This window comes from Octopus bimaculoides, chromosome 19 (assembly GCF_001194135.2).
Source record: "Octopus bimaculoides isolate UCB-OBI-ISO-001 chromosome 19, ASM119413v2, whole genome shotgun sequence".
Classification (NCBI taxonomy): Eukaryota; Metazoa; Mollusca; class Cephalopoda; order Octopoda; family Octopodidae; genus Octopus; species Octopus bimaculoides.
The window spans coordinates 54939487-54960341 of record NC_068999.1 but is presented as its reverse complement, the minus strand read 5'-3'; the positions used below and the strand labels follow the sequence as shown (position 1 = coordinate 54960341).

General features: G+C 37.4%; 1 protein-coding gene across 1 annotated transcript in view; it reads right to left on the bottom strand.

Moving 5' to 3' along the window:
* LOC106875425 (gamma-tubulin complex component 3 homolog) overlaps positions 1-20855 on the bottom strand; it is a 57446-nt gene that overhangs the window by 6258 nt on the left and 30333 nt on the right. The window contains exons 11-24 of the mRNA XM_014923569.2: positions 19443-19511; positions 17883-18009; positions 16249-16343; positions 15143-15217; positions 12661-12768; positions 11502-11604; positions 11236-11363; positions 10171-10235; positions 9310-9445; positions 8272-8340; positions 5546-5681; positions 4109-4197; positions 2600-2731; positions 1852-1992 (exon numbers count right to left, since the gene is read on the bottom strand). Of these exons, the coding sequence (XP_014779055.1) occupies positions 1852-1992; positions 2600-2731; positions 4109-4197; positions 5546-5681; positions 8272-8340; positions 9310-9445; positions 10171-10235; positions 11236-11363; positions 11502-11604; positions 12661-12768; positions 15143-15217; positions 16249-16343; positions 17883-18009; positions 19443-19511 (1473 nt within the window). The remainder of the gene's footprint in view (positions 1-1851; positions 1993-2599; positions 2732-4108; positions 4198-5545; positions 5682-8271; positions 8341-9309; positions 9446-10170; positions 10236-11235; positions 11364-11501; positions 11605-12660; positions 12769-15142; positions 15218-16248; positions 16344-17882; positions 18010-19442; positions 19512-20855) is intronic.

Here is a 20855-nt window from a genome sequence, read left to right as displayed (position 1 = left end):
ATATACATATATATATACATATATATATATACACAGGATGCCCCCAAACAAGTATACATACAGTAAATGATTATAAAGTCAGTGTTTAATAACTCTTTAGCATCCGAACTTGTATCTGGTTCAAATATTCTACTTGTTTTTGTGTCCAAACTGGTCAAATCTGACCCCTTACACTTATCCTACAAGGTTATTCTATAAATAAACAATCACATTATCGAAAATCTTGAAACTTCAAGATAATGCAGAATTAATACAAAACAATGTGAATAAATAAGCATTGCATTTGACAGAGTAATCTGAATGCTAAAGGGTTAAAATACATTTTCAAAATATAATAGAATCTTGATAAAATTTCATTTTATTATGAACGCCTCTTTCCAAACAGTTTGCAAATTAATAACTGCTCTGGTCCACAGCCTATTGATAAAACGAATCGACAGAAGCACAAACACCAAGATGTATTTTGTTAGGTGTTTGTGTGCATTCTCATCCAGTGGCTGCTCTCAATTCAGCAACTGTTGCCAATTTTGTACTGTAGACTTTCTTCTAAGTAACCCAATAGGAAAAAGGTTCAGTGGTGTGACGTCTGATGGATGCAGAGGAAATATTTCTGAATCTCTTTGTCCAATCCACCTGTTAGCCAAACTTTCATCAAGGTAGGCCCTTACATTACTATGGTAGAGTGGGATTCTCCATCTTGGTGGAAATAAAACTCCACATCTTCAAAGTCTTCTTGAATACTTGGCATGACAAAATGTTGCAGCAAGTTCGTGTAAACAGGACTAATCATTACCATAAAAAAAAAGTCCAATCAATCCATTTGATGATAAGCTGCATCATACTCTAATTCTTGGTAAATTAACATGATGTTCTTGCATAATATACAGATTCTCAGATCCTCAGTTGGTGCAATTGTGGCAGTTAACTGAACCATTTGATTTAAATGTAGCCTCATTACTATAAACAATCTTTGTTGGAAAGTATGCATCTTCTACACATCTTTCCAAGCACCACTTCGGTCTGGATTATCTTCATTGAGAGAATGGACTATTCTTGAAATGTAACGTTTCCAATAACAGCACTTCAAAATGCAAGAGACACTTCATTTTGAAATTCCTGTTTCACAATTTGCTTGCAGCAGGAATTTTCTTGAACTCTGACAAGACCCACAAAGCAAGAAAGTATACTAGAAAAATACTGCCAATGTCCAAGGACTGCCAGGATGTTTTTGCATGGACATTCTGAACAGTTCCGTTTGATTTAAACTTATCCTTCATTCAAGTGATAGTAAGTTGCATAGGTGAATCTGTTTGAACCTGCCTCTTCAACTGTCTTCACACTTTAACTGTGTTTTCAATCTTCCAGTAGCACTTTCAGATAAATTTCCTTTATTCAAAACTTAGTCTGGTTCCCTTTATTATCGCTAATGGATTAAATCCAAAAGGAAATGAAATTTGAGTAATCAATGGTTTTACATGTTTCAGGAACACCCTGTATATTTAGAATGCAATTGTACAAACATCAAGAAATATATAAATCTTTACTAATAATGTATCTCAAAGTGAATTCAGTTATAAAAAAAATAGCTTATAATACAGAGTGAAAGCCCCTTGGATCAGAAAAAAAAAACCAGAAACGATACTCGTGGGATGTCCTATAACCCATAAAATGCCTGGTATGAGTCCAGCAGGCAGTTATCTGGCTAAAGAATTTTAACCCAATATATTATAGGCTACTATTTCTGACTGAAGCGGCCTCAAGATACACTGCTAATGAACACACACATACACACTTTGTATATGTATATAAAATAGTTACAGTAAAATCGAAAATTATCAGAAATATATTTACCTTATTTGTTTTCCTTTTTCTTGCAGATTCAATCTCTGCCCGTCTTAGTTTCTCCTCATTAATTAATTTATACATCTTTTCCAATTCAACTTGGAATTTAATAATTAAATCAAAAATACTACGAAGTTGTTCTGAGATTTTCTGTAGACAAAAAAAAAAGAACAAAACAAGATGGAATCCAATTTGTAATAATGTTGGAAATATGAACTCTAGAATAGGGAATATTAAGGTTACACTTTTTAGTATTTAACCCTTTAGCATTTTAACTGACCACATCCGGCCAAAACAATCTCCAGATCTGACCTCTCACACTTAACTTGCAATATTATTTTAAAAATAAACAATCACATCATTGAAATCTCAAAGCTATGATATAGTGCATGACTAATTCAAATTAATGCAAATAAATAAGAATTACATTGGACATTCCATCTGGCAGAGACTTTGCCCCGGTCACAGATTTCATCCACAGCCTTCAGAAAGTTGTCATCTAAGAACATAGATAGATATATATATATATATATATATATATATATATATATATATATACACACACACAAGTTCAACTCGTGTCACTAATAATCTCGAAAGCAGATAAAGAAAGGGTACCAGTCAGCTGAGTCTGATACTAGTTCCAAGCCTTACCATGGTCACAGCTGAAACTAGTATCTGTCATATAACTGACTGACCAAGTTTGGGATGAGGTACATCTTAAACATGGATTGTAAGAACAACAACAAGCACTTACATAAGAGTCTTTGTCCAATAAACAGCCAGTTGTAATTTCTTCCAAGAACAAATCATGTGCCTTTATGATGTCATTTAAATCTTTAGATTTCTTCACTTCATTCACCAATTTATCCCAAGAACATTCCAGAACCTAGAAATAAGAACTGACAACTCTTTATTCTACTCAACATATTTCTTCCCAGCCACAAATTCAAGAGATAAATAAGCTTAAGTGGTGGAAGAGGTCTAAATAGTCACCCAGCCTGCTGGAAATAACAGTTGCATGCCAAACAAAAAAAAGCCCTAAGTGACCATTCACCCAACTAGAAATAGCAGCCAAGAACCTTTTGGATAACCAAAGTGCTAAAAACAGCAGCCAAAATTTTCCTCAAACCAAATCCTAGCAAGGCATACTGGATATGTAGCACTAAATATGCTATATCTGAGATTAAAAAAAAAAAAAAAGGACAAGGTGGCTACAATTAAAACACCTTTGATCAAAGGTCTGGTGGATCAGAGCAGACTAGAGTTAAACGTTTCTCAAGAAGAGTGTGTGTGTTAGATTCCTCTAGCATAACCCAGTACAACCTGTTGCATGGTCAGATTGTCGTTGACTAAATTGGCAACCCCACCAAGCTTGCTTGGGGAGGAAGATGATTTTTGGACACCCTGCATGATGAAAAACAAGAACCATCAAGGGGTAGAGGAACCCAGGAGAGTCAACAGTGGCCATCCAATATAGTCAGGGGTAACCAGTGCTCTCCAAAATAATAACTGTCCAGCAAGGACTTGCAACCAGCTGATACTATTTTGCACAGACAAAAACATGACATGAAGGTGTTATGGTTTCATCTATTGATAACTGATACTATATATATATATATATATATGTATAGCGAAATTGGGAATTCTTTTGGTATTATTTATTCACCATTACACATGTTTCATTTGCTAATAGAAATTACAAAGTTTTATAAGTAAGAAAAACATGTAAAGAATTTTCTATTAGAAATTCTTCAGGCAAAGAAAAAAATAACATACATATATACATACACACACAGACACCTGCATGCATATACATACACACAAACTCTCCTTTCGCTAGAAGATTCAGAATTTTTTTTTAGCAGGAACTTTACACTGATTTTCAACCCACATTTTGGCAAAGGGTGCAGTCTATTATATCAACTTCAGTAATTCACTGATATTTATTTTCTTCCCACGGTCCAAGGGTGGAGAGGCAAAACTGACCTCACTGGGAACACAAAGAAACAACCAAACATGGCAGCCCCTTGGTCCAGTATTATATCGTATTTCAAGTAATTAAACAGTTTTTACTTTTTGTATCACATAAGAATGGCTAAAAGATAGGTGGAGAAACATCAGTAAGTTCCATCAACATAAGGTTCATGATAAAGTACAACATCATGTAACAAGGTTTCGTAAACAGTTTTGTTGAATGTATTTATCTAACCCTGTCATAACATTATACATCATAGATACAAGGGTAACCAGAAATACTCCTTACCTCAAAGTTTATGTAATACTGCAGCTGGCTTATGAACTGCACCATTTTAGAACACTGGACATGACATCGGTGCAAAGGATTCTTCAATTCTGGAAATTCAAAATGGAAAACATACTTTGTAGACATACTACAATATTATCAACATGACTCTACAAGTTTTCTACCTTCACTACCATACATTTGTAGCACCTCCACTGCCATACATCACACTGTAGGTCTTTTACCTTCACTGTCATACATCACTCTGTAGGTACTCTATCTTCACTACTGTATAACACACTGTAGCACCTCTACATTTACAATATCATACTATAGACTCTCTGCCTTCATTGTTATACATTACTACACTGCGGGACAGTGAATCTCAACCATTTTCTACTTATGGGCCCCTTTGATCCCTATTTTACTTGAATGGACCCTCAAAACCTTATATTTTTATAATTAAATATTAAAAATTGTATTAAAAACAATTAAAATATTTTGTGTATTATAGAAGTATAATCAATTTATTGCAAATAAATTTTAACAAAATCTTATATGGACCCCCAAGGGTCATATGGACCCTGGTTGAGAATCACAGTTGTAGGCCCTCCACATACTCTTCCATACATCAACACAGTGGTCCTCTACCTTCATTGCCATACATCACAACACTGTAGGCCCTCCACCTTTGCTACCATATAACGTCACACTACATGTTCTCTACCTTCACTCATACCACATCACAATAACCTACAATAAGTTCTCTGTCACCAATCACCTACTCACCTGACACACTGTGTACTGTCACCCCCATCAAAGTTGACCATTCCAATCAACAACATAAATAGATCCCCTCCATGTGAGTTTATATAATAATATATAACAATCCAATTTGCATATCTTCAACCTTATAATCCTTCACCCTGCATATATTTCCTCCCTCATAAATAATCTCCATCTACCATATTTTAATGTAAATTCTCTTAACTGTAACAGTAAATTGTCATGGCATGCAGTCTCCGATACACTTCAACCAAGTGGCCCATAGAAATACTATCTCCCCAGCAACTTTTCTGCTATAACCACTACTACAGTATTGTCTCTGTCTGTCTGTCTCTCTCTCTCTCTCTCTCTCTCTCTTTTCATGGAGCTAGCTGCTCTTGTGCCACTTCCACCCAAACCCATTTGACTTACATGTCTGTCACTCATATTGTGTCTACTCTTCTAGAACACACACACACACACACACACCACTATCCCCAGTCCTTCTTCCTTAGTACATCACTCCCTGTCCATGTTTTTCCAGTCAATTTGTAATCGCTCAAGAATAAAATTAATCTCTCTGGCCTTAGAGGTCCTGCAACAGGCATGTGGCTGTGACAGGCTCTCTTCTTCCAAACAAGAAACATATCAGAAGCTAGACATCAGTGAGGAAGACACAAAAATTTACCTCACCTGGTAAATGGCGATAGCTTTTCGCATTGAAAAGCAGTCCTTTCCAAACTGTTGCAAGAATATGTTCCATTCGTTTAGCACGCCAAAGGAAGTTGAATGCTTTCAAGTACATGATAACACACTCATCATAGAACACCTAATGGTAATGAGATAACAATGAAATAAGAGAACAGGAATTAATAAAGACATTAAACATAAAGCAACTAACGAGAATGAGATAATAAAAGAAACATGAAAAACAGAAGTTCTAAATTAAATGTTTCGATACCCAAGATGCCATCAAGAGACAGCAGGCAACCCTAACTCACAATCTTTTTTATAATTTGTAATGAAAAATATGTTTATTATACGTTTTAAATTCAACTAAAAGGAAGGCTTTTAAATGAATAAACACATTATTGCATAGCATATGCTATAATTAAATCCAGAAGACCCGTGTTTGGATGGTATGTCAATGACAATATAGTCATGTTGTATGGCAGTAAAGGTAGAAAAGCTACAGTGTGATGTACGACACTGAAAGTAGAAGAGCTGCAGTGCAATGTAGACTGAACTAATAACACTGCTATTGTGTTGTTGCTGTTTCCAGTTACCATCGAGTTACTGGCCAAATGACTAAATGGACGCCACATATACACTCTGCAAGTTATACCATATCGCCTCCCATACATAGGTACATCAAAGGCAATCAAGGTAGATTCAGTCTTTGAAGTGAGACAATGGTTCTTCAACACTTATTATTGGTGGTGTGCAACCACTGCAGAGTCTTTCAGGTTGCTGAAGCCATTGCGGTTTTACAGCTTTTTCAATGTATATATCTACTTTTGTTTCTCAGAGCTAAGTGGGAGAAATGTTTTCTTAAAGTGCTGTTGCAGTGGTTTGGCATGTCAAATGAATATGGCATTTATAGATAATCCAGGTTAGACAATGTTATTCTTACTTCCAAGTATGGATGTGACAAAACTTCTTCTCGAGGCTGTATTCTAGAGCTGGATGCCCTTCTTGATGCCAGTCCTCCTTGCATTCAAGTCCTCTGTTTTACTGGTCTTTCTTTACACATTAAACTACTTGGGCAATAGTGATACTTGATTATGGAGGACATAAGCTTCACTAATACCAAAGTGGTATGAAGACAAACACACACACATACACAAATATACCAAAGCAAACACCGGAGCTTGGTGCACTCCTATGGCTCATCAGTTCCTGTCAAACTGTCCAATCCATGCCAGCATGGAAAATGGGACATTAAATTGTGATGATGAGTGTGTGTGTGTGTGTGTGTGCATACATCTGTGAGCGTGTGTGTGGTAATCTCTTGGGCCTGCAATTTCTTGCTGAACAACCGGCACAGGTGATTTGTTTATAGTGATTAAACGTTCATGCTGTGCAGTTCATGCCCACCATCAAATTGACATAACCCGTACAGGTGAACCTAATACCATGCATCAGATGCCAAAATGATTGCAGAGTCAATGTGAAATGAAGTGTTTTGCTCAACACACCACCCAGACATCACATCTGTCTTTTTCTTTCTCTCTCTCACTTTCCAGGTGGGCAAGCCACACATTCACTACTTCAGCAAAACACCTGTTCTTCTCCTATCTTCTTATTCCTCCAGTCTATACCATATTCAATTAAGGGTCTTACCTTGCATATACTTGGCAACCTCATCAGTGCTGGTGCTACATAAAAAGCATCCAGTACACACTGTTAAGTGGTTGGCATTGGGAAGGGCATCCAGTTGTAGAAACCATGCTAAAGCAGACACAGAACCTGATGGAACCCTCTGGCTTGTCTGTTCTTGTCAAACCATCTAACCCATGCCAGCATGGCAAAAGGGTTGTTGAATGAAGATTATATATATTTTACACACAAGAAAGAAGATTTTGAATGCAGTAAAGTTGTAAGAACAGCAGAGAAATACTAGCAATTTGCCCTGATAAGATGGAAAAACGTTGCCAGCAGTTGGCTACAGGAATCAAACCTGTATCCTTCAGATACCAGCTGAGTGCTCTACCATTAAGTTAAACAGCTCCTGACAACAATTACCATCAATTTTAACACTAATAGTTTTTCGAATGTGACAACATTTTATAAACAAACTTTGGAAGCATCAAATGTGTTTGGTATTTTACAGATAAGCTACACTTCCAAAGTTTGTTTATAAAATGTTGTCATATATGTGTGTACACGTACACACACACACACAGGTATATATACATACATACATACACATGATGGGCTTCCATACAGTTTCCATCTACCAAATTTCATTAAGAAGACTTTGGTCAACCTGAAGCTCTACAAAAAGACACTGGCCAAGGTGCCATAAATTGGGATTGAATTCAAAAACCTTGTGGCTCAAAGCAAACTTCTTAATTATATAGCCATGTGATAGAAATATGACTTCTGACAATCCAGCAGAGTGTTTAGGAATATAGTATCTACAGACAATCAAGTGTATGTAGACAACCAAGTGTATATAAATATAGCATCTATGGAGAGCATAGTATAAGAAATAATGGTATATACAAATAATGAACAGTGCAGTGTATGTACAGATATATGTATATACATATGTCCAACCCATGCTAGCATGGAAAGCGGACGTTAAACGATGATGATGATGATGATATAACCAGAAAATGTTTTCTAAATATAATAAGCTCAAAAGATTAAAGATAACTCAATCATTAAGAACAGAGTCAGAAGAAATAACTTACAGTTTTAATTGGTCCATCAACATGATAGTATAAACTGAAGACATCCCAACCTGTGTCTTGGGAGGAAACCTGCAATAAAGAAGATAAATTATTATGAGGATAAACAACAACAAGTAGAGAGAGAGAGAGAGAGAGAGATGGCATAACAATATAGAGAAACAACACGGCTCAACGAAACAACTCTTACAAGCATCATCATTATTGTTTTTAATATCTTTTCCAAGTTCATATGTGCTCAATGGAGTTGACCAAGGCAGATTGTCTGCAACCAGTTGTTTACCCTGTTGTCAACCTTTACTTCTCTTCAAGCAAGGTAACAATTCCTCGTGATCAGACATGTTTCCACAAAATATCGGAAATAATGGATGACATTTACAACAATCATGTAATGTTAAGACAAGGGGACATACTCACACACACACACACATCATGATCATTTAATGTCCCTTCTCCATGCTGGCATGGGCTGGACGGTTTGACAGGAGCTGACCAGGCTCCATGTCTGTTTTGGCATGGCTAGATGCCCTTCCTAACACCAAATACTTTACAGAGTGTACTGGGTGCTTTTATGCAACACTGGAATGGGTAGCTGCCTTCCACACACACACACATATATATAATGTGTGTATATATATCATTTAACTTTTACTTGATTCAGTCACTGAAACTGTGGCCATACTGGGCACCACCATGGAAGGTTTAGTTGAACAAATCAACCCCAGTACTTATTTTTTTAAAGTCTGATACTTATCCTATCAGTCTCTTTTGCTGAACCACTATAACTCAAACTTCCCCTTTTAATATGATCAAAATTAAAATCTTCCATCGAAATTTCATGTCACTTTATGTTCCAAACACCATCTTAATTATGAACACAGTCATTTCACTAAATTCTTATTTCAAAAAATATTTCAACAAAATTATGGTAAGAAAAGGGTTAAAGACAATGAAAAGAAAATAAGAGAGAACTCCAACAATCCAAATATCAATCCATAATATATGTACTTAAGAACAACAAACAATAAAATATACACAAACCTCCATCATTTTCACATCCAAACGATCTAAAATATCACTGTCATCAAACTGAGCATTTGTTGCTCGGATTGCAGCTTCCAGAATCCCAGTCAAGTTGTGAGGGTAAAGGGTGTTAGCAGGTTTTGCTAATTCTGTCCTAAAGAAATCCAGATAAATATTTCACATTAGGTCTGCTTTTTTTTATATATAAAAGAATATGAGCATGAAATGAAAGGCCCCATTAAATAAAGCAAGGTTCCTCCCTATCCATCACTTAACTACACTTCATTTCTAGATAAATGGATGTTATGAACAGTCTCATATGGAGCTTCTCATGATTGTAACAATCAAATCAGAGGGAGAAAGAGAAAAAAAAAATCAACTCTTGTACTCAACTGATACTTTATCAATGACAGAAATAACAAATGAACATTGTTGTTTATATGATTGTCAAAAAATCCTGGATATTATTTTTATATAAATCTCAGAAAAAAAAGATTAAATTTATTTTGTCAAAACAAAATTGAGAGAGAAAGAGAGAGAAGTAGTGTTTATCGCCACTTCAACACAGCCGTCCCATACAAACCAATGTTACTACCATTTTAACCCCAGGAGGATGCCTCCTCCTCCAGCTGGTTATTCAATGCAATCTGCACTCGATATATATATAAGCAAGGTATTTTGAGAGGAGCGGGGGCACTGGAAGAGGGGATCTTGTGTCAGATGATGAAAGGTTAGAGTGTGACAGAGAGAGAGAGAAACGGGTGTCTTACTGTAGAGGAGGTACGTGGTTACCCAGCAAGAGAGGAAAAGAAAGAAGAGAAAGAGATGGCGGGGAAGAGAGGAGGTGAGAGGTGATATGCAAATACATGATGAACTTACTCCAGCAAACACATTAGGTGTGTGATAAAGTCTCCTTGACCAAAAAGTAGATATCGCCGAAGTGCCTAAAAAGATACAAAACTAACTTTATCTCCACTAGCAGAGTCTAATTTTTTCATACTGACATAAAATTCTACATATATGTAGAGTGTTATAAAATTCTACATTTATCGAAATATAAAGAAAGGAAAAATATAAATTGGTTTCAAATTTTGTTACAAGGCCAGTAATTTAGGGGGAGAAGGTAAGTCAATTACTTCAACCCCAGTGTTAAACTGGTACTTATTTTATCAACCCCAAATGGATTTAAAGCAAAGTCGACCTTGGAAGAATTTGAACTCTGAGTGTGAAGACAGACAAAATGCTGCTAAGCATTTTGCCCAGCATGGTAACAATTCTGCCAGTTAACAACCTTATAAAAACTGGTGCTGCACATCTATCATAATTGAACTCACATACAGACATTCAAATGTCAAATGTTCTTCACTTTCAACCAAAGTGCTACATTGAAGGAAAAAATATTAATGTGTGATATCAATGTACAATATATTCAACTCTCAACAATCAATGACTGTATCAATCAATAGTATCATCATCATCATCGTTTAACATCCGCTTTCCATGCTAGCATGGGTTGGACGATCTGACTGAGGACTGGTGAACCAGGTGGCTACACCAGGCTCCAATCTGATCTGGCAGAGTTTCTACAGCTGGATGCCCTTCCTAACGCCAACCACTCAGAGTGTAATGGGTGCTTTTATGTGCCACCGGCACGAAGGCCAGTCAGGCGGTACTGGCAACGGCCACGCTCGAAATGGTGTATTTTACGTGCCACCTACACAGGAGCCAATCCAGTGGAACTGGCAACAATCTCGCTCGAATGTCTTTTCACGTGCCATTGGCACAAGTGCCAGGAAGGCAACACACCATTTCAATCTTAAATCATTTAGATCTCATCATTCAAGATAGATCTAATGTTGCATTAGACTAATAAGAAATCCTTGGAGGAAAATAAATTATACGGCTGAAAATGTTTTCATGAGGACCCATAAATATTTTGCTTACCTTTAGGTGATCCATAAACTTGTAATTTTTGTGCATGCAATCAAGAAGTCTTCGACTGGTTTCTACATAAACCGAATCAATCATCTGCTGAAAGCTGGAGTTTGTGTTCTGGGTAAACATGGATTCAGCTAAACATTCAAAGTAGAAATATCAATACTATTCACATTATAGATGTTATGAAATTAGTAGAAATGGTAGAAGAAATAGGTTTAGGAAAAAAAAACGGATACCACTGAATAAGAAAATTCAATAAGAATCTTTCATACCTTGTTTAACATTGATCTCTTGTACAGCTTGTTGACCTTTAGCTGGGGTTTGTTCATTACAGACGCAGTGGAGAAATTTGATGGATTTGCCAGCATTTAAGATCTAAACAAAATAATGACAGGTTACTGAGTCGGGTAATGGAGAAATATTTCAATGAATAGGAAAGAAATTCTAAATGACAGACATAGAGTGGACTGTAAAAACTTAACGGCATTCTTCTAATCTAGATAAAATTATTACGATTTTTACAGAAGAACATAGAAAACATAGAATGATGAAGTGAGAGAGAGAGAGAGTATGTGTGTGTACTGGTACTACATACATTTGATGCATCCACAGGTTAGGTCTTTCATGAACCCTAAGACTCATAAAGCTAGATCTTAACTCAGTTTCTATGGTTTAAATTGACTGGTGGAGCTTGCTCAGACAATTTTAACCCACATACGCCATTCATCTCAGTTCTGCATTAGTTGAGAGATCTTTGGGAGGCATCCAGTATCTCTGGTGAGTTGATCTGCATATGTTGTGTTCAGATGACCTGCTTGAGTACAGCCATGCTCTGGCGTCCATAGACGGTCACTTGCCAGCTATTGTTTAGCTCGCCAGCAATGTCCTGCAAAGCACAAGTGCCTTTCCCATATAATGGTGGAATCAGGCAAGCAATCTCCATTCAGCTGTTTTTTGGTGGGATGAGTTCTCCAACATATGTTTAAGACTGCTCTTAACATTGGGGTGTAAGTTTTCCATCTAGCTTGGATTCCAATCTTATAAAGGATCTGTGACCATAAATGGGAAATCAGCAATTGAAAGACATTCCATGGTGTATAAGTGACTGAGATTGCAATACTTGACCCCTAAATGAGATGCCAGTCTGTCAAAGGGATAACTTCCCAGTCACTGTATGAACTCATTTACAGATGAGTGGATTGGCGCAAAATGGAATGAAGGACTTTGCTCAAGAACACAACACACTGCTATGTCCAGGAATCAAAACCAAGATCTTATGAATGAATGAAACACGCTAACCACTAGGTCACATATCCAAATATACATAGCTATAATATAGACACAGAAGATAAACATAAAGAGCTGTAGAAGAGAGAGAGCAGGGAGGGGGAGCAAACAGAGGTAGAAAAAGAAAATGAATAAGCCACTGACCTTTTCTGCCTGTTCAGTACTGATAAAAGATGGAATCATAGCAGTACGTAGCATGTATTTACTCCGCCACACGTCAACACCAATTTTAGGGTTGCAGGCCACAAAAAACTGTAAAATATCAAATCACAAACATAAATAAGGGTCTACATAACCAAAGTTTATTTGCTTATTTAACAAATATATAAACAAGTAAAGGCATGGTACTACAAGTCCTCTCTCCCTTTAGAGCTACTTCCAATTGAGATATATCCGTCATTCACATCATTTCAATTCACCACTCACCTTCGATATACATAACCACCTCCACTCTATACTTATATCCATCTCTCACTCTCTCGTCACACTCTTGCAAACTTTAAAAAATCTCTGCTGATTCTCCTGGCCCCATGTCCCCTTCTATCAACCTTCTTGGGCAAGTCACCTTGAGAGTATTTTCTGGCATTTCGTCACCTCCACTTTTACCTCTCTTAGTGGCACCACTTCAGCCACCCTCACTCACCCATGTAAAATGCAAATAACCATGTGACCATGAATCACCTCTACAACAAACCTGTCCCCACTCCTCCCATCATACATTAACCTCTCAACACATTGCATACACCTTCTAGTATTTTCTTTCTCAGGCAAAGGGGGTTCTTCATTCTTGAGAGTTACAAGGAAAGTTCACCAAGTTCACCTCTGCTGGATGCACAAAAATAGCACCCAATGCACTCTGTAAAATGGCTGGTGATAGGAAGGACAGACATCTGCAGAAACTATGTCAAAAACTAAGATACTGGAGCAAGACATGGTCTCCAACCAGTAGAATTCTGGTTTAAGCACCCCAATATAACCCCACAAATTTTTTACTTTTTAGAATTTTCATAAAAAGTTTACAAATTTGTGTCCTACACACAAGTATTGATACAATTATGCAAAAAAAAACCCCCAAAAAACAAAAAGACTTTTGTGTGTATGATTTAAGGGCAATTTAGCTGTTATTTTTAGCACATCTCCCGACCACTTGATACCTTCCTTGTTTCTTTGTCACTGACATGTATTGATGTTTTCCAATATTTTTCTCCCCATAAACATCATCATCATCGTTTAACGTCCGCTTTCCATGCTAGCATGGGTTGGACGACTTGACCGAGGACTGGTGAAACCGGATGGCAACACCAGGCTCCAATCTAAATTTGGCAGAGTTTCTACAGCTGGATGCCCTTCCTAACGCCAACCACTCAGAGAGTGTAGTAGGTGCTTTTATGTGAAATGGTGATGCACCCAAGGTCGGTCCATTGCTGGAGGGGGAAGGGGTTAAAAAACTTGTTTTTTCATAATGGTATAAATCCCCATGTGCAGAACAAAAATTTGAAAACATTTTCTGAAAATTCTGAAAAATAAAAGTTATGAGGGGTTATATAGGTTGCTTAAACAGAATTCCACCTGCCAACCTGTTGGATCCAGTCTAATTGTCCATACCATACCATCATGGAAAGCAGATATAAAAAATGTATCCATAGCACAGGCACTAGGTCAGAAATTTCAGTGCCAGGTATAGTTCATCAGATCAACCCTAGTATATTACAGACCTTCAGGGGATAAAAAAAAATTTCCCCTAGTAAGACCTGAACTCAGAATGTAGAAGGACACAACTAGATGATAATAATACATGACATTTTACTTTTTTATTTTTCCAATTCTGTTTCATCACCAACACAACCCACCCTCTTTCTACCAGATCACAAAGATGACATTGTCATCATCTCAATCAACCAAGTGTTAAAAAATATATATTCTAGGCAGTGGGAAGGGCTGTGTGGCAAGTGGTTTGCTTCCCAACCACATGGTTCCAGGTTCAGTCCCACTGCGTGACATCTTGGGCAAGTGTCTTCTAATATAACCCAAGGCTGAACAAAGCCTTGCAAGTGGATTTGATAGATGGAAACTGAAAGAAACCTGTCATATATGCATGCATGTGTGTCCCACCACTGTTGGTGTGTTTACATCCCCATAACTTAGTGGTTTGGCAAAAGTGACTGATAGAATAAGTACCAGGCTTTAAAAGAAAGATAATTACTCGGGTTGATTCATTAACTAGAAATTCAAGGTGGTGACCTAGCATGGTCACAGCCTAATGAATGAAACAAGATGGAACAAGTGACTTAGAAGTCACGCATTAACATTTAACCCTTTAACATTAAAACCGGCCATATCTGGCCCAAATAATCTGCCTGCTTTATGCTCAACCTGTCCAGATTCGGCCTCTGACATGTTCCCTACAATGTGATTCTAAATATACACTATCACGGAAACAAAGTCTCAGCTGGGAGATAATGCATGATTAATTCAAAGCAAAGTGAATAAACAAGCATTACATTTGACAGAATAAACTGAATGCTAAGGGGTTATATGATAAACCCCATTTAAAATGCTAAAGAGGGCTTATGAATCACCCTAGAACCAATAAACCAATTGCAACAAAATTAAAATGAATTCTTACTTCTCCTAAGGGGTCATTTTCTAAATCTCCATCATAAATCCAGCGCAGCAACGTCACATAAATAGGATGGACAACCTAGAAAGAAGAAAAGTAATAAATAGTTAAGTCCTACATAGTCAGTATGACGAGCACAACTTCAAGACCATAACTGTAATGTGATGAAGTAAACATTGGTGATACATTTAACTGAACAAACAAAGGCAAGGGAGAGGGGAAGAAATCAACAAGAGGAACAATAAGTACATGAAGGATGACCTCAGGTCACTGAACCTTTTGGCAGAGATGACAAAGGACCAAGATATCCATACTCAAGAAGACCCATCCTCTACAACACAAGTGTTAAGGCCACCCACAAAGAGGATTGGCCTGCAAGAGCCCAGTGCCAGTGCCATGTAAAAGCCTTTGTGCTAGCACCATGTAAAAAGCACCAAATACACACTGTGAAGAGGTTGGTATTAAGAAGGGCATCCAGCCATAGAAACCAAGCCAAATCAGGCTGAAAGCTGCTACAGCTCTGCAGCTTGCCAGCCCTGGTCAAACCGCCCAACTCATGCCAGCATGGAAATGGATGTTAAAGGATGGTGATGATGATAACGAGGTAGTTGAGGGTCTGCTGAAGTGAAAAGGATGGAGAGGGTAAGTGAGGAAATGAGAGACCCATCATTCACAGCTCGGCCCCCATCACGGTGGGGGGCACCAGAAGGCAAGCAATTAGCAATGTTTTTATTGATGTGACAAAGCTAGAAGCAGTGGGCAACATGAGCCTGCTGGAATTTTCTTGATGACAGGGTTGTGCAGGTCAATGGCAGGAATAACACAGGGACACACACACACACATTTTGGCACGAGATTCCCCTCAATGAAATTATCAATATAAATAGTTCCAACTTGAAAATCAAACCAAATAATGGAATCAATTTCCAAAAATTTTCCAAGTGGTGGCTTAACTTGCTAGAAATAGCAAGCAAATCTCTCCCAAATCTCAACCTAATCTTAGAACACAGATAATGAAGTCCTGCATGCCTTTGATCATGAATCTGCTTAAAGTTGATATGTGACTCAACAACATACAAAAATAAGATAAGTAAAGATAAAAAAGGAGTTACCATATTGAGGAGATGTTGGAGCATTTGTTTGATGTAGGGATCGCCATGTTGCATACAGGAATATATTGTGGAAGCCAAGGCACCACCTCTTTTATCTGGGAGTAATAATGAAACAAAGAAAAAAAACTGAATAATGACTGCTATTTTTGGTCTCTTAAAAGACATCAAACATCAAAAGCTGGGAGTAAAAGATATTTTGGCACCACTGACTTGACAAGGACCTGTTTGACATCAGACGTTTTAATTTTTGCCTCTTTCTCTCTTTGTTTACATGCATCATCATCATCGTTTAACCCATGCAGGTGTGGGTTGCACGGTTTGACTGAGGACTGGCAAGCTAGAAGGTTGTACCAGGCTCCAATTAGGCTTCAATGCATGAGCATATTTTTTATGTGTGTGAGGAGAGGGAAAGTGTTTATGTCAATCAAGTTCAATTAATTAATCATAACTTGTCTCCTTCTCTCGCTATTTGTGTGTGTGTATTTCTGCACACGCATGCATGTGTGTTTGTCATCAGTGTCAAAACCTATTGTCATCAAAACAGGTTGAATATCCAGTCAGTCAATGCCAAATCATCAGTGTCCAAACAACCATGTCCAATAATCTCATTCCAAAAAAGCCAGGCATTAAAAAACAGTTTCAATGACAGCATCAAACAACACCGAACACAAAGTGTCAAAGAACATTGGAGACAATGCCAAACAACATTGGAGACAATACCAAACAACATTGGAGACAATGCCAAACAGCATCAAATAATGATGACACTTCACGTTAAAAATAAAATAACTGCATAACATTGCATTGCCTTCAACCTATTGATGACACACAGTCCAATGTCAGCACAGTTTGATTCCAATGTAGTTATAGGGTTAACTAGTTCAGACATCAGCCCCTGTCTGAAACTGAAAAAAAAAGTCTTTCTTACATTGAAACAGAAATTGTAGTGAAGTGGTGACATTCATATCATTCCCTAGGATATTAGCTATTTAAGTAAAGTGAAATGTCTTCAATATGAAGTGACAGCAAAGTCATGTTTATTACGGTATCAATTAACTTATGCAGAGTCAATAATTTTTTAAAATTTTAATTACTGCTAATTAGTCTTACATCACAGCCAAATGACTTGCTACTAATTAGTCCCTGCTGTCACCTGCTACCCATTACAGATCTCTAGTGACTGGTTATCCTAATGTTTTCAGTGACTTATTCACTAATATTTACTGCAATTTATTCAAATGTTTACTGTGAAGTGTTTGCTGGTATTTACTAAAACCCAAGAAAATAAATTTGTTCACTCATCAGATTCACAACCATTTTTCCATGTGTTGCATGGGCAAGATGGTTTTACATGCTGGAACAATAGTTTAGATCTATCTTGTTTATGTCCTTACTTACTGCTGCTGACACCTCATCATTTCATAACTGGACTACCTCTTTACTAGTGATAATCAATCAAACCTGAAGTAGGGGAGAAATGTGTATATTTTGCAGAGGTACAACATAATTTGACTGTGTTGTATTATGGTGTAGTTTGAAAAATAAATGACACAATGCATGGAGAGGGGAATACACAATGTTTGAGGATAAACCACTAAGATAAATCAATTAAAAATACAAAATTTGTTACTTACTTTTACAAACATCAACCAGAGCAGCTAGTGCCTTGAGACGAATTAATGGGTCAGTTGTCCACACAACCATACGACATAAAGAAAGATGACCATATTCTCCCACAATGCCTTGTTCTTCTTGGTGCAGCTGGAATAAAAAACTTTCTCAGTAAAATATCATGTCAACCCTTGGGCAATGTCACCCCTTGGGCAATGTCACCCCTGCCCAGCGGGCAACGTCACCCCTACTTGGTGGGCAACATCGCCTCCACCCAGCAGGCAATGTCGCCCCCACCAAGCAGGGTCGATTTTGCCTTTCATCCTTTCAGGGTCAATAAGTACCAGTGATGTAATTGACTAGTCCCCGCCCTAAAAATTCAGGCCTTGTGCCTTTAGAGAAAGGATTATCATCATCATTACTGAAAACGTCACACAGTATCCAATATTGTGATGTTGTAGACTGACAATTTTGTGTGTACCAGGGATTTGTGTTGTCTGTCAAGTGACAAGGATCTCAGACAGACTAGTTTAGGATGTATGCATGCAGTTCCAAATAAAGCTGATTTTTGCAATACACCAAGATTGTGGGGTATTTCTGAAGTGTCCAGATGTTTCTTCAGTTTGAGAGGTATTGAACCCAATGCTCCAATGAAAACTGGATACATATATGAACACACACTTACATACACAAATATATGCACACACACAACAATGGGTTTCTTCCAGTTTCTGTTTATCAAATCCACTCACAAGGCTTTGGTTGGCCAGGGCTATAGAAGACACTTGCCTAAGGTTCCATGCAGTAGGACTGAACCCAGAACCATGTGGTTGGGAAGCAAGCTTTTTAACCACACCCACAAATCCATATAAAAACAAAAAGTCAAGCAGTTATCTCTGCTGCTGTTTGTCTAAGGAATAAACTGATGGCACAAATGATAAGGTTCATCCAGTCCATGCAAGCATGGAAAAGTAGGTCTATAACAACAAGCATGAAATGTGCTAGACCAGTGCTTCTCAACCATTTTTTACCTATGGACTCCTTTGATTCTATTTTACTCAGACAGACCCTCATAGGCATTCTATGTTTATATTTTCATAACTGAATATCATCAGGAACTGCATAAAAATAATTATCAAAATGTTTTGTGTATTGTAGAAGTATAACCAATTTATTGCAGATAAATTTTAACAACAAAATCTTATATGAACCCCCAAGAGTCAAATGGACCCCAGTTGAGAACCACTGATTTAGACAAATACGCTGCCACTAAATTTTCAACCTGTATGACAGATTATTAACAGCAAGAACACCAGCAATCTAATAAATTCACAACTGAGTTAACCCTTTAGCATTCAAATCGACCATATGTGGCCCAAATATTCTACCTGTTTTATGTTCAAATTGTCAAGATTGGTCTCTTACACCTATCCTACAATGTCATTCTCAAAATATAGTCACAACGTTGAAATCTCAAAACTATGATATAATGCATGATTAATTCAAATTAATGTGAATAAATAAGCATTGCATTTGACAGAGATATCTGAATGGTAAAGAGTTACATATAAAAGACAAGTTACCTGACTCTCCAAGACAGCCATTAGTCTGTAATATTCAGTCAGTTCTTGATGGAGAGCAGCACAGAAACTCTACAACAAATGACAAAAACAATTCAATAGTTTTAGCAAGAAATAGAAAAAGAAAATACTATTTTAAAGTTGTAAAACATTTGAAAATAGAATAATAAATTAAACCCAGTGGTTGTTAGGGGTAGATTAGGTACCCATATTGTTGACTGCCATTTCACGAAATAATTTTCTACTAGTAATTAGGAGTTGAAGGACATCATTAGGTGGGAGGTGTTGTTGGTGGTTGTTTGTTCCAAGTCAGTCCTGATCCAAGAGAATTATGATCAAAATGTATTTCTTCTCTTTTACTCTGACAAAGCCTATCAAGGACTATATTTTACAATGTGACCATATTTTGAAGACAGTAGGGCATAATTTGAAAGCAGTTTGGCACACCAGGAATTTGCAACCAAATTTTAGGAGACCTAAATAGAAGATGTCATGTAAGATTACATGGCATGAATCAAATTTAAACTTACTCATTTTCTGTCTCACGTATGGAGAGCATTAACATAGTAGATTCCAGAATGATAGGAGAAATAATAAAGCACACTGTGCTTGCGACTCTAGCTGCCAAACACAATGACTTGGAGATTGCCAGCTTCTTGAGTGTGGTCAAATCTTTCATTGTTCTAGTGCTGAGCAAAAGCTAGAGGGCTGTTTAATGAGGACATGTTATTGATGGTCAAGAAAAAGAAACATTTACAGCAGTGACACAGCCAAATACATCCAGAAAGCTGTTGAGGGCATTGCAGAGCAATTCAAGATAGTGAAGTCCACTATCAGACATATACCGCACAAGGACATCAAATATAACTCCAACAAGACGAGGAGAGAGTAGTTCAGCTCTAACAAAACCTGGAAGAATCTTGTGAACATGTGACCAACAACTCCTCCCCCCCAAACCCCACATGGCTTCCCAACTCTCCTGATTGCAAGCTCCTGGATACTGCGTCTGTGACATTGTTAGGGAGCTGCCATCATAGACAGGGTGAATGGTATGGATGAGAGGTCATCCAATCCTTGTTTGCAGTTACAGCTGTAGCAGCATCAGATGCATTGGGTTATGGGTGAAATGGGTTCGTAAGAATGGAGAGAAGAGTAGATGCCAACTCAGGATTTGCGGTTGCTTTCGGACAATTCATGAGGAACCCGTTTTCCAAGTTGTTGAAGATGATGATGAACAGTTGTATGGTTTGAACTAAGCTTTATTGCCAATTTTTCAACTGATAATGCAGGATTTTCTTCAAATAATGCCTCAAAGAGCTTATCATCAAACTCAACTGGACGTCCTGTTCGATCAACTTCAAGGCTGAAATGTCCACTTCTGAATTTTGCAAACCATCTTCTGCAAGTTCTTTTATT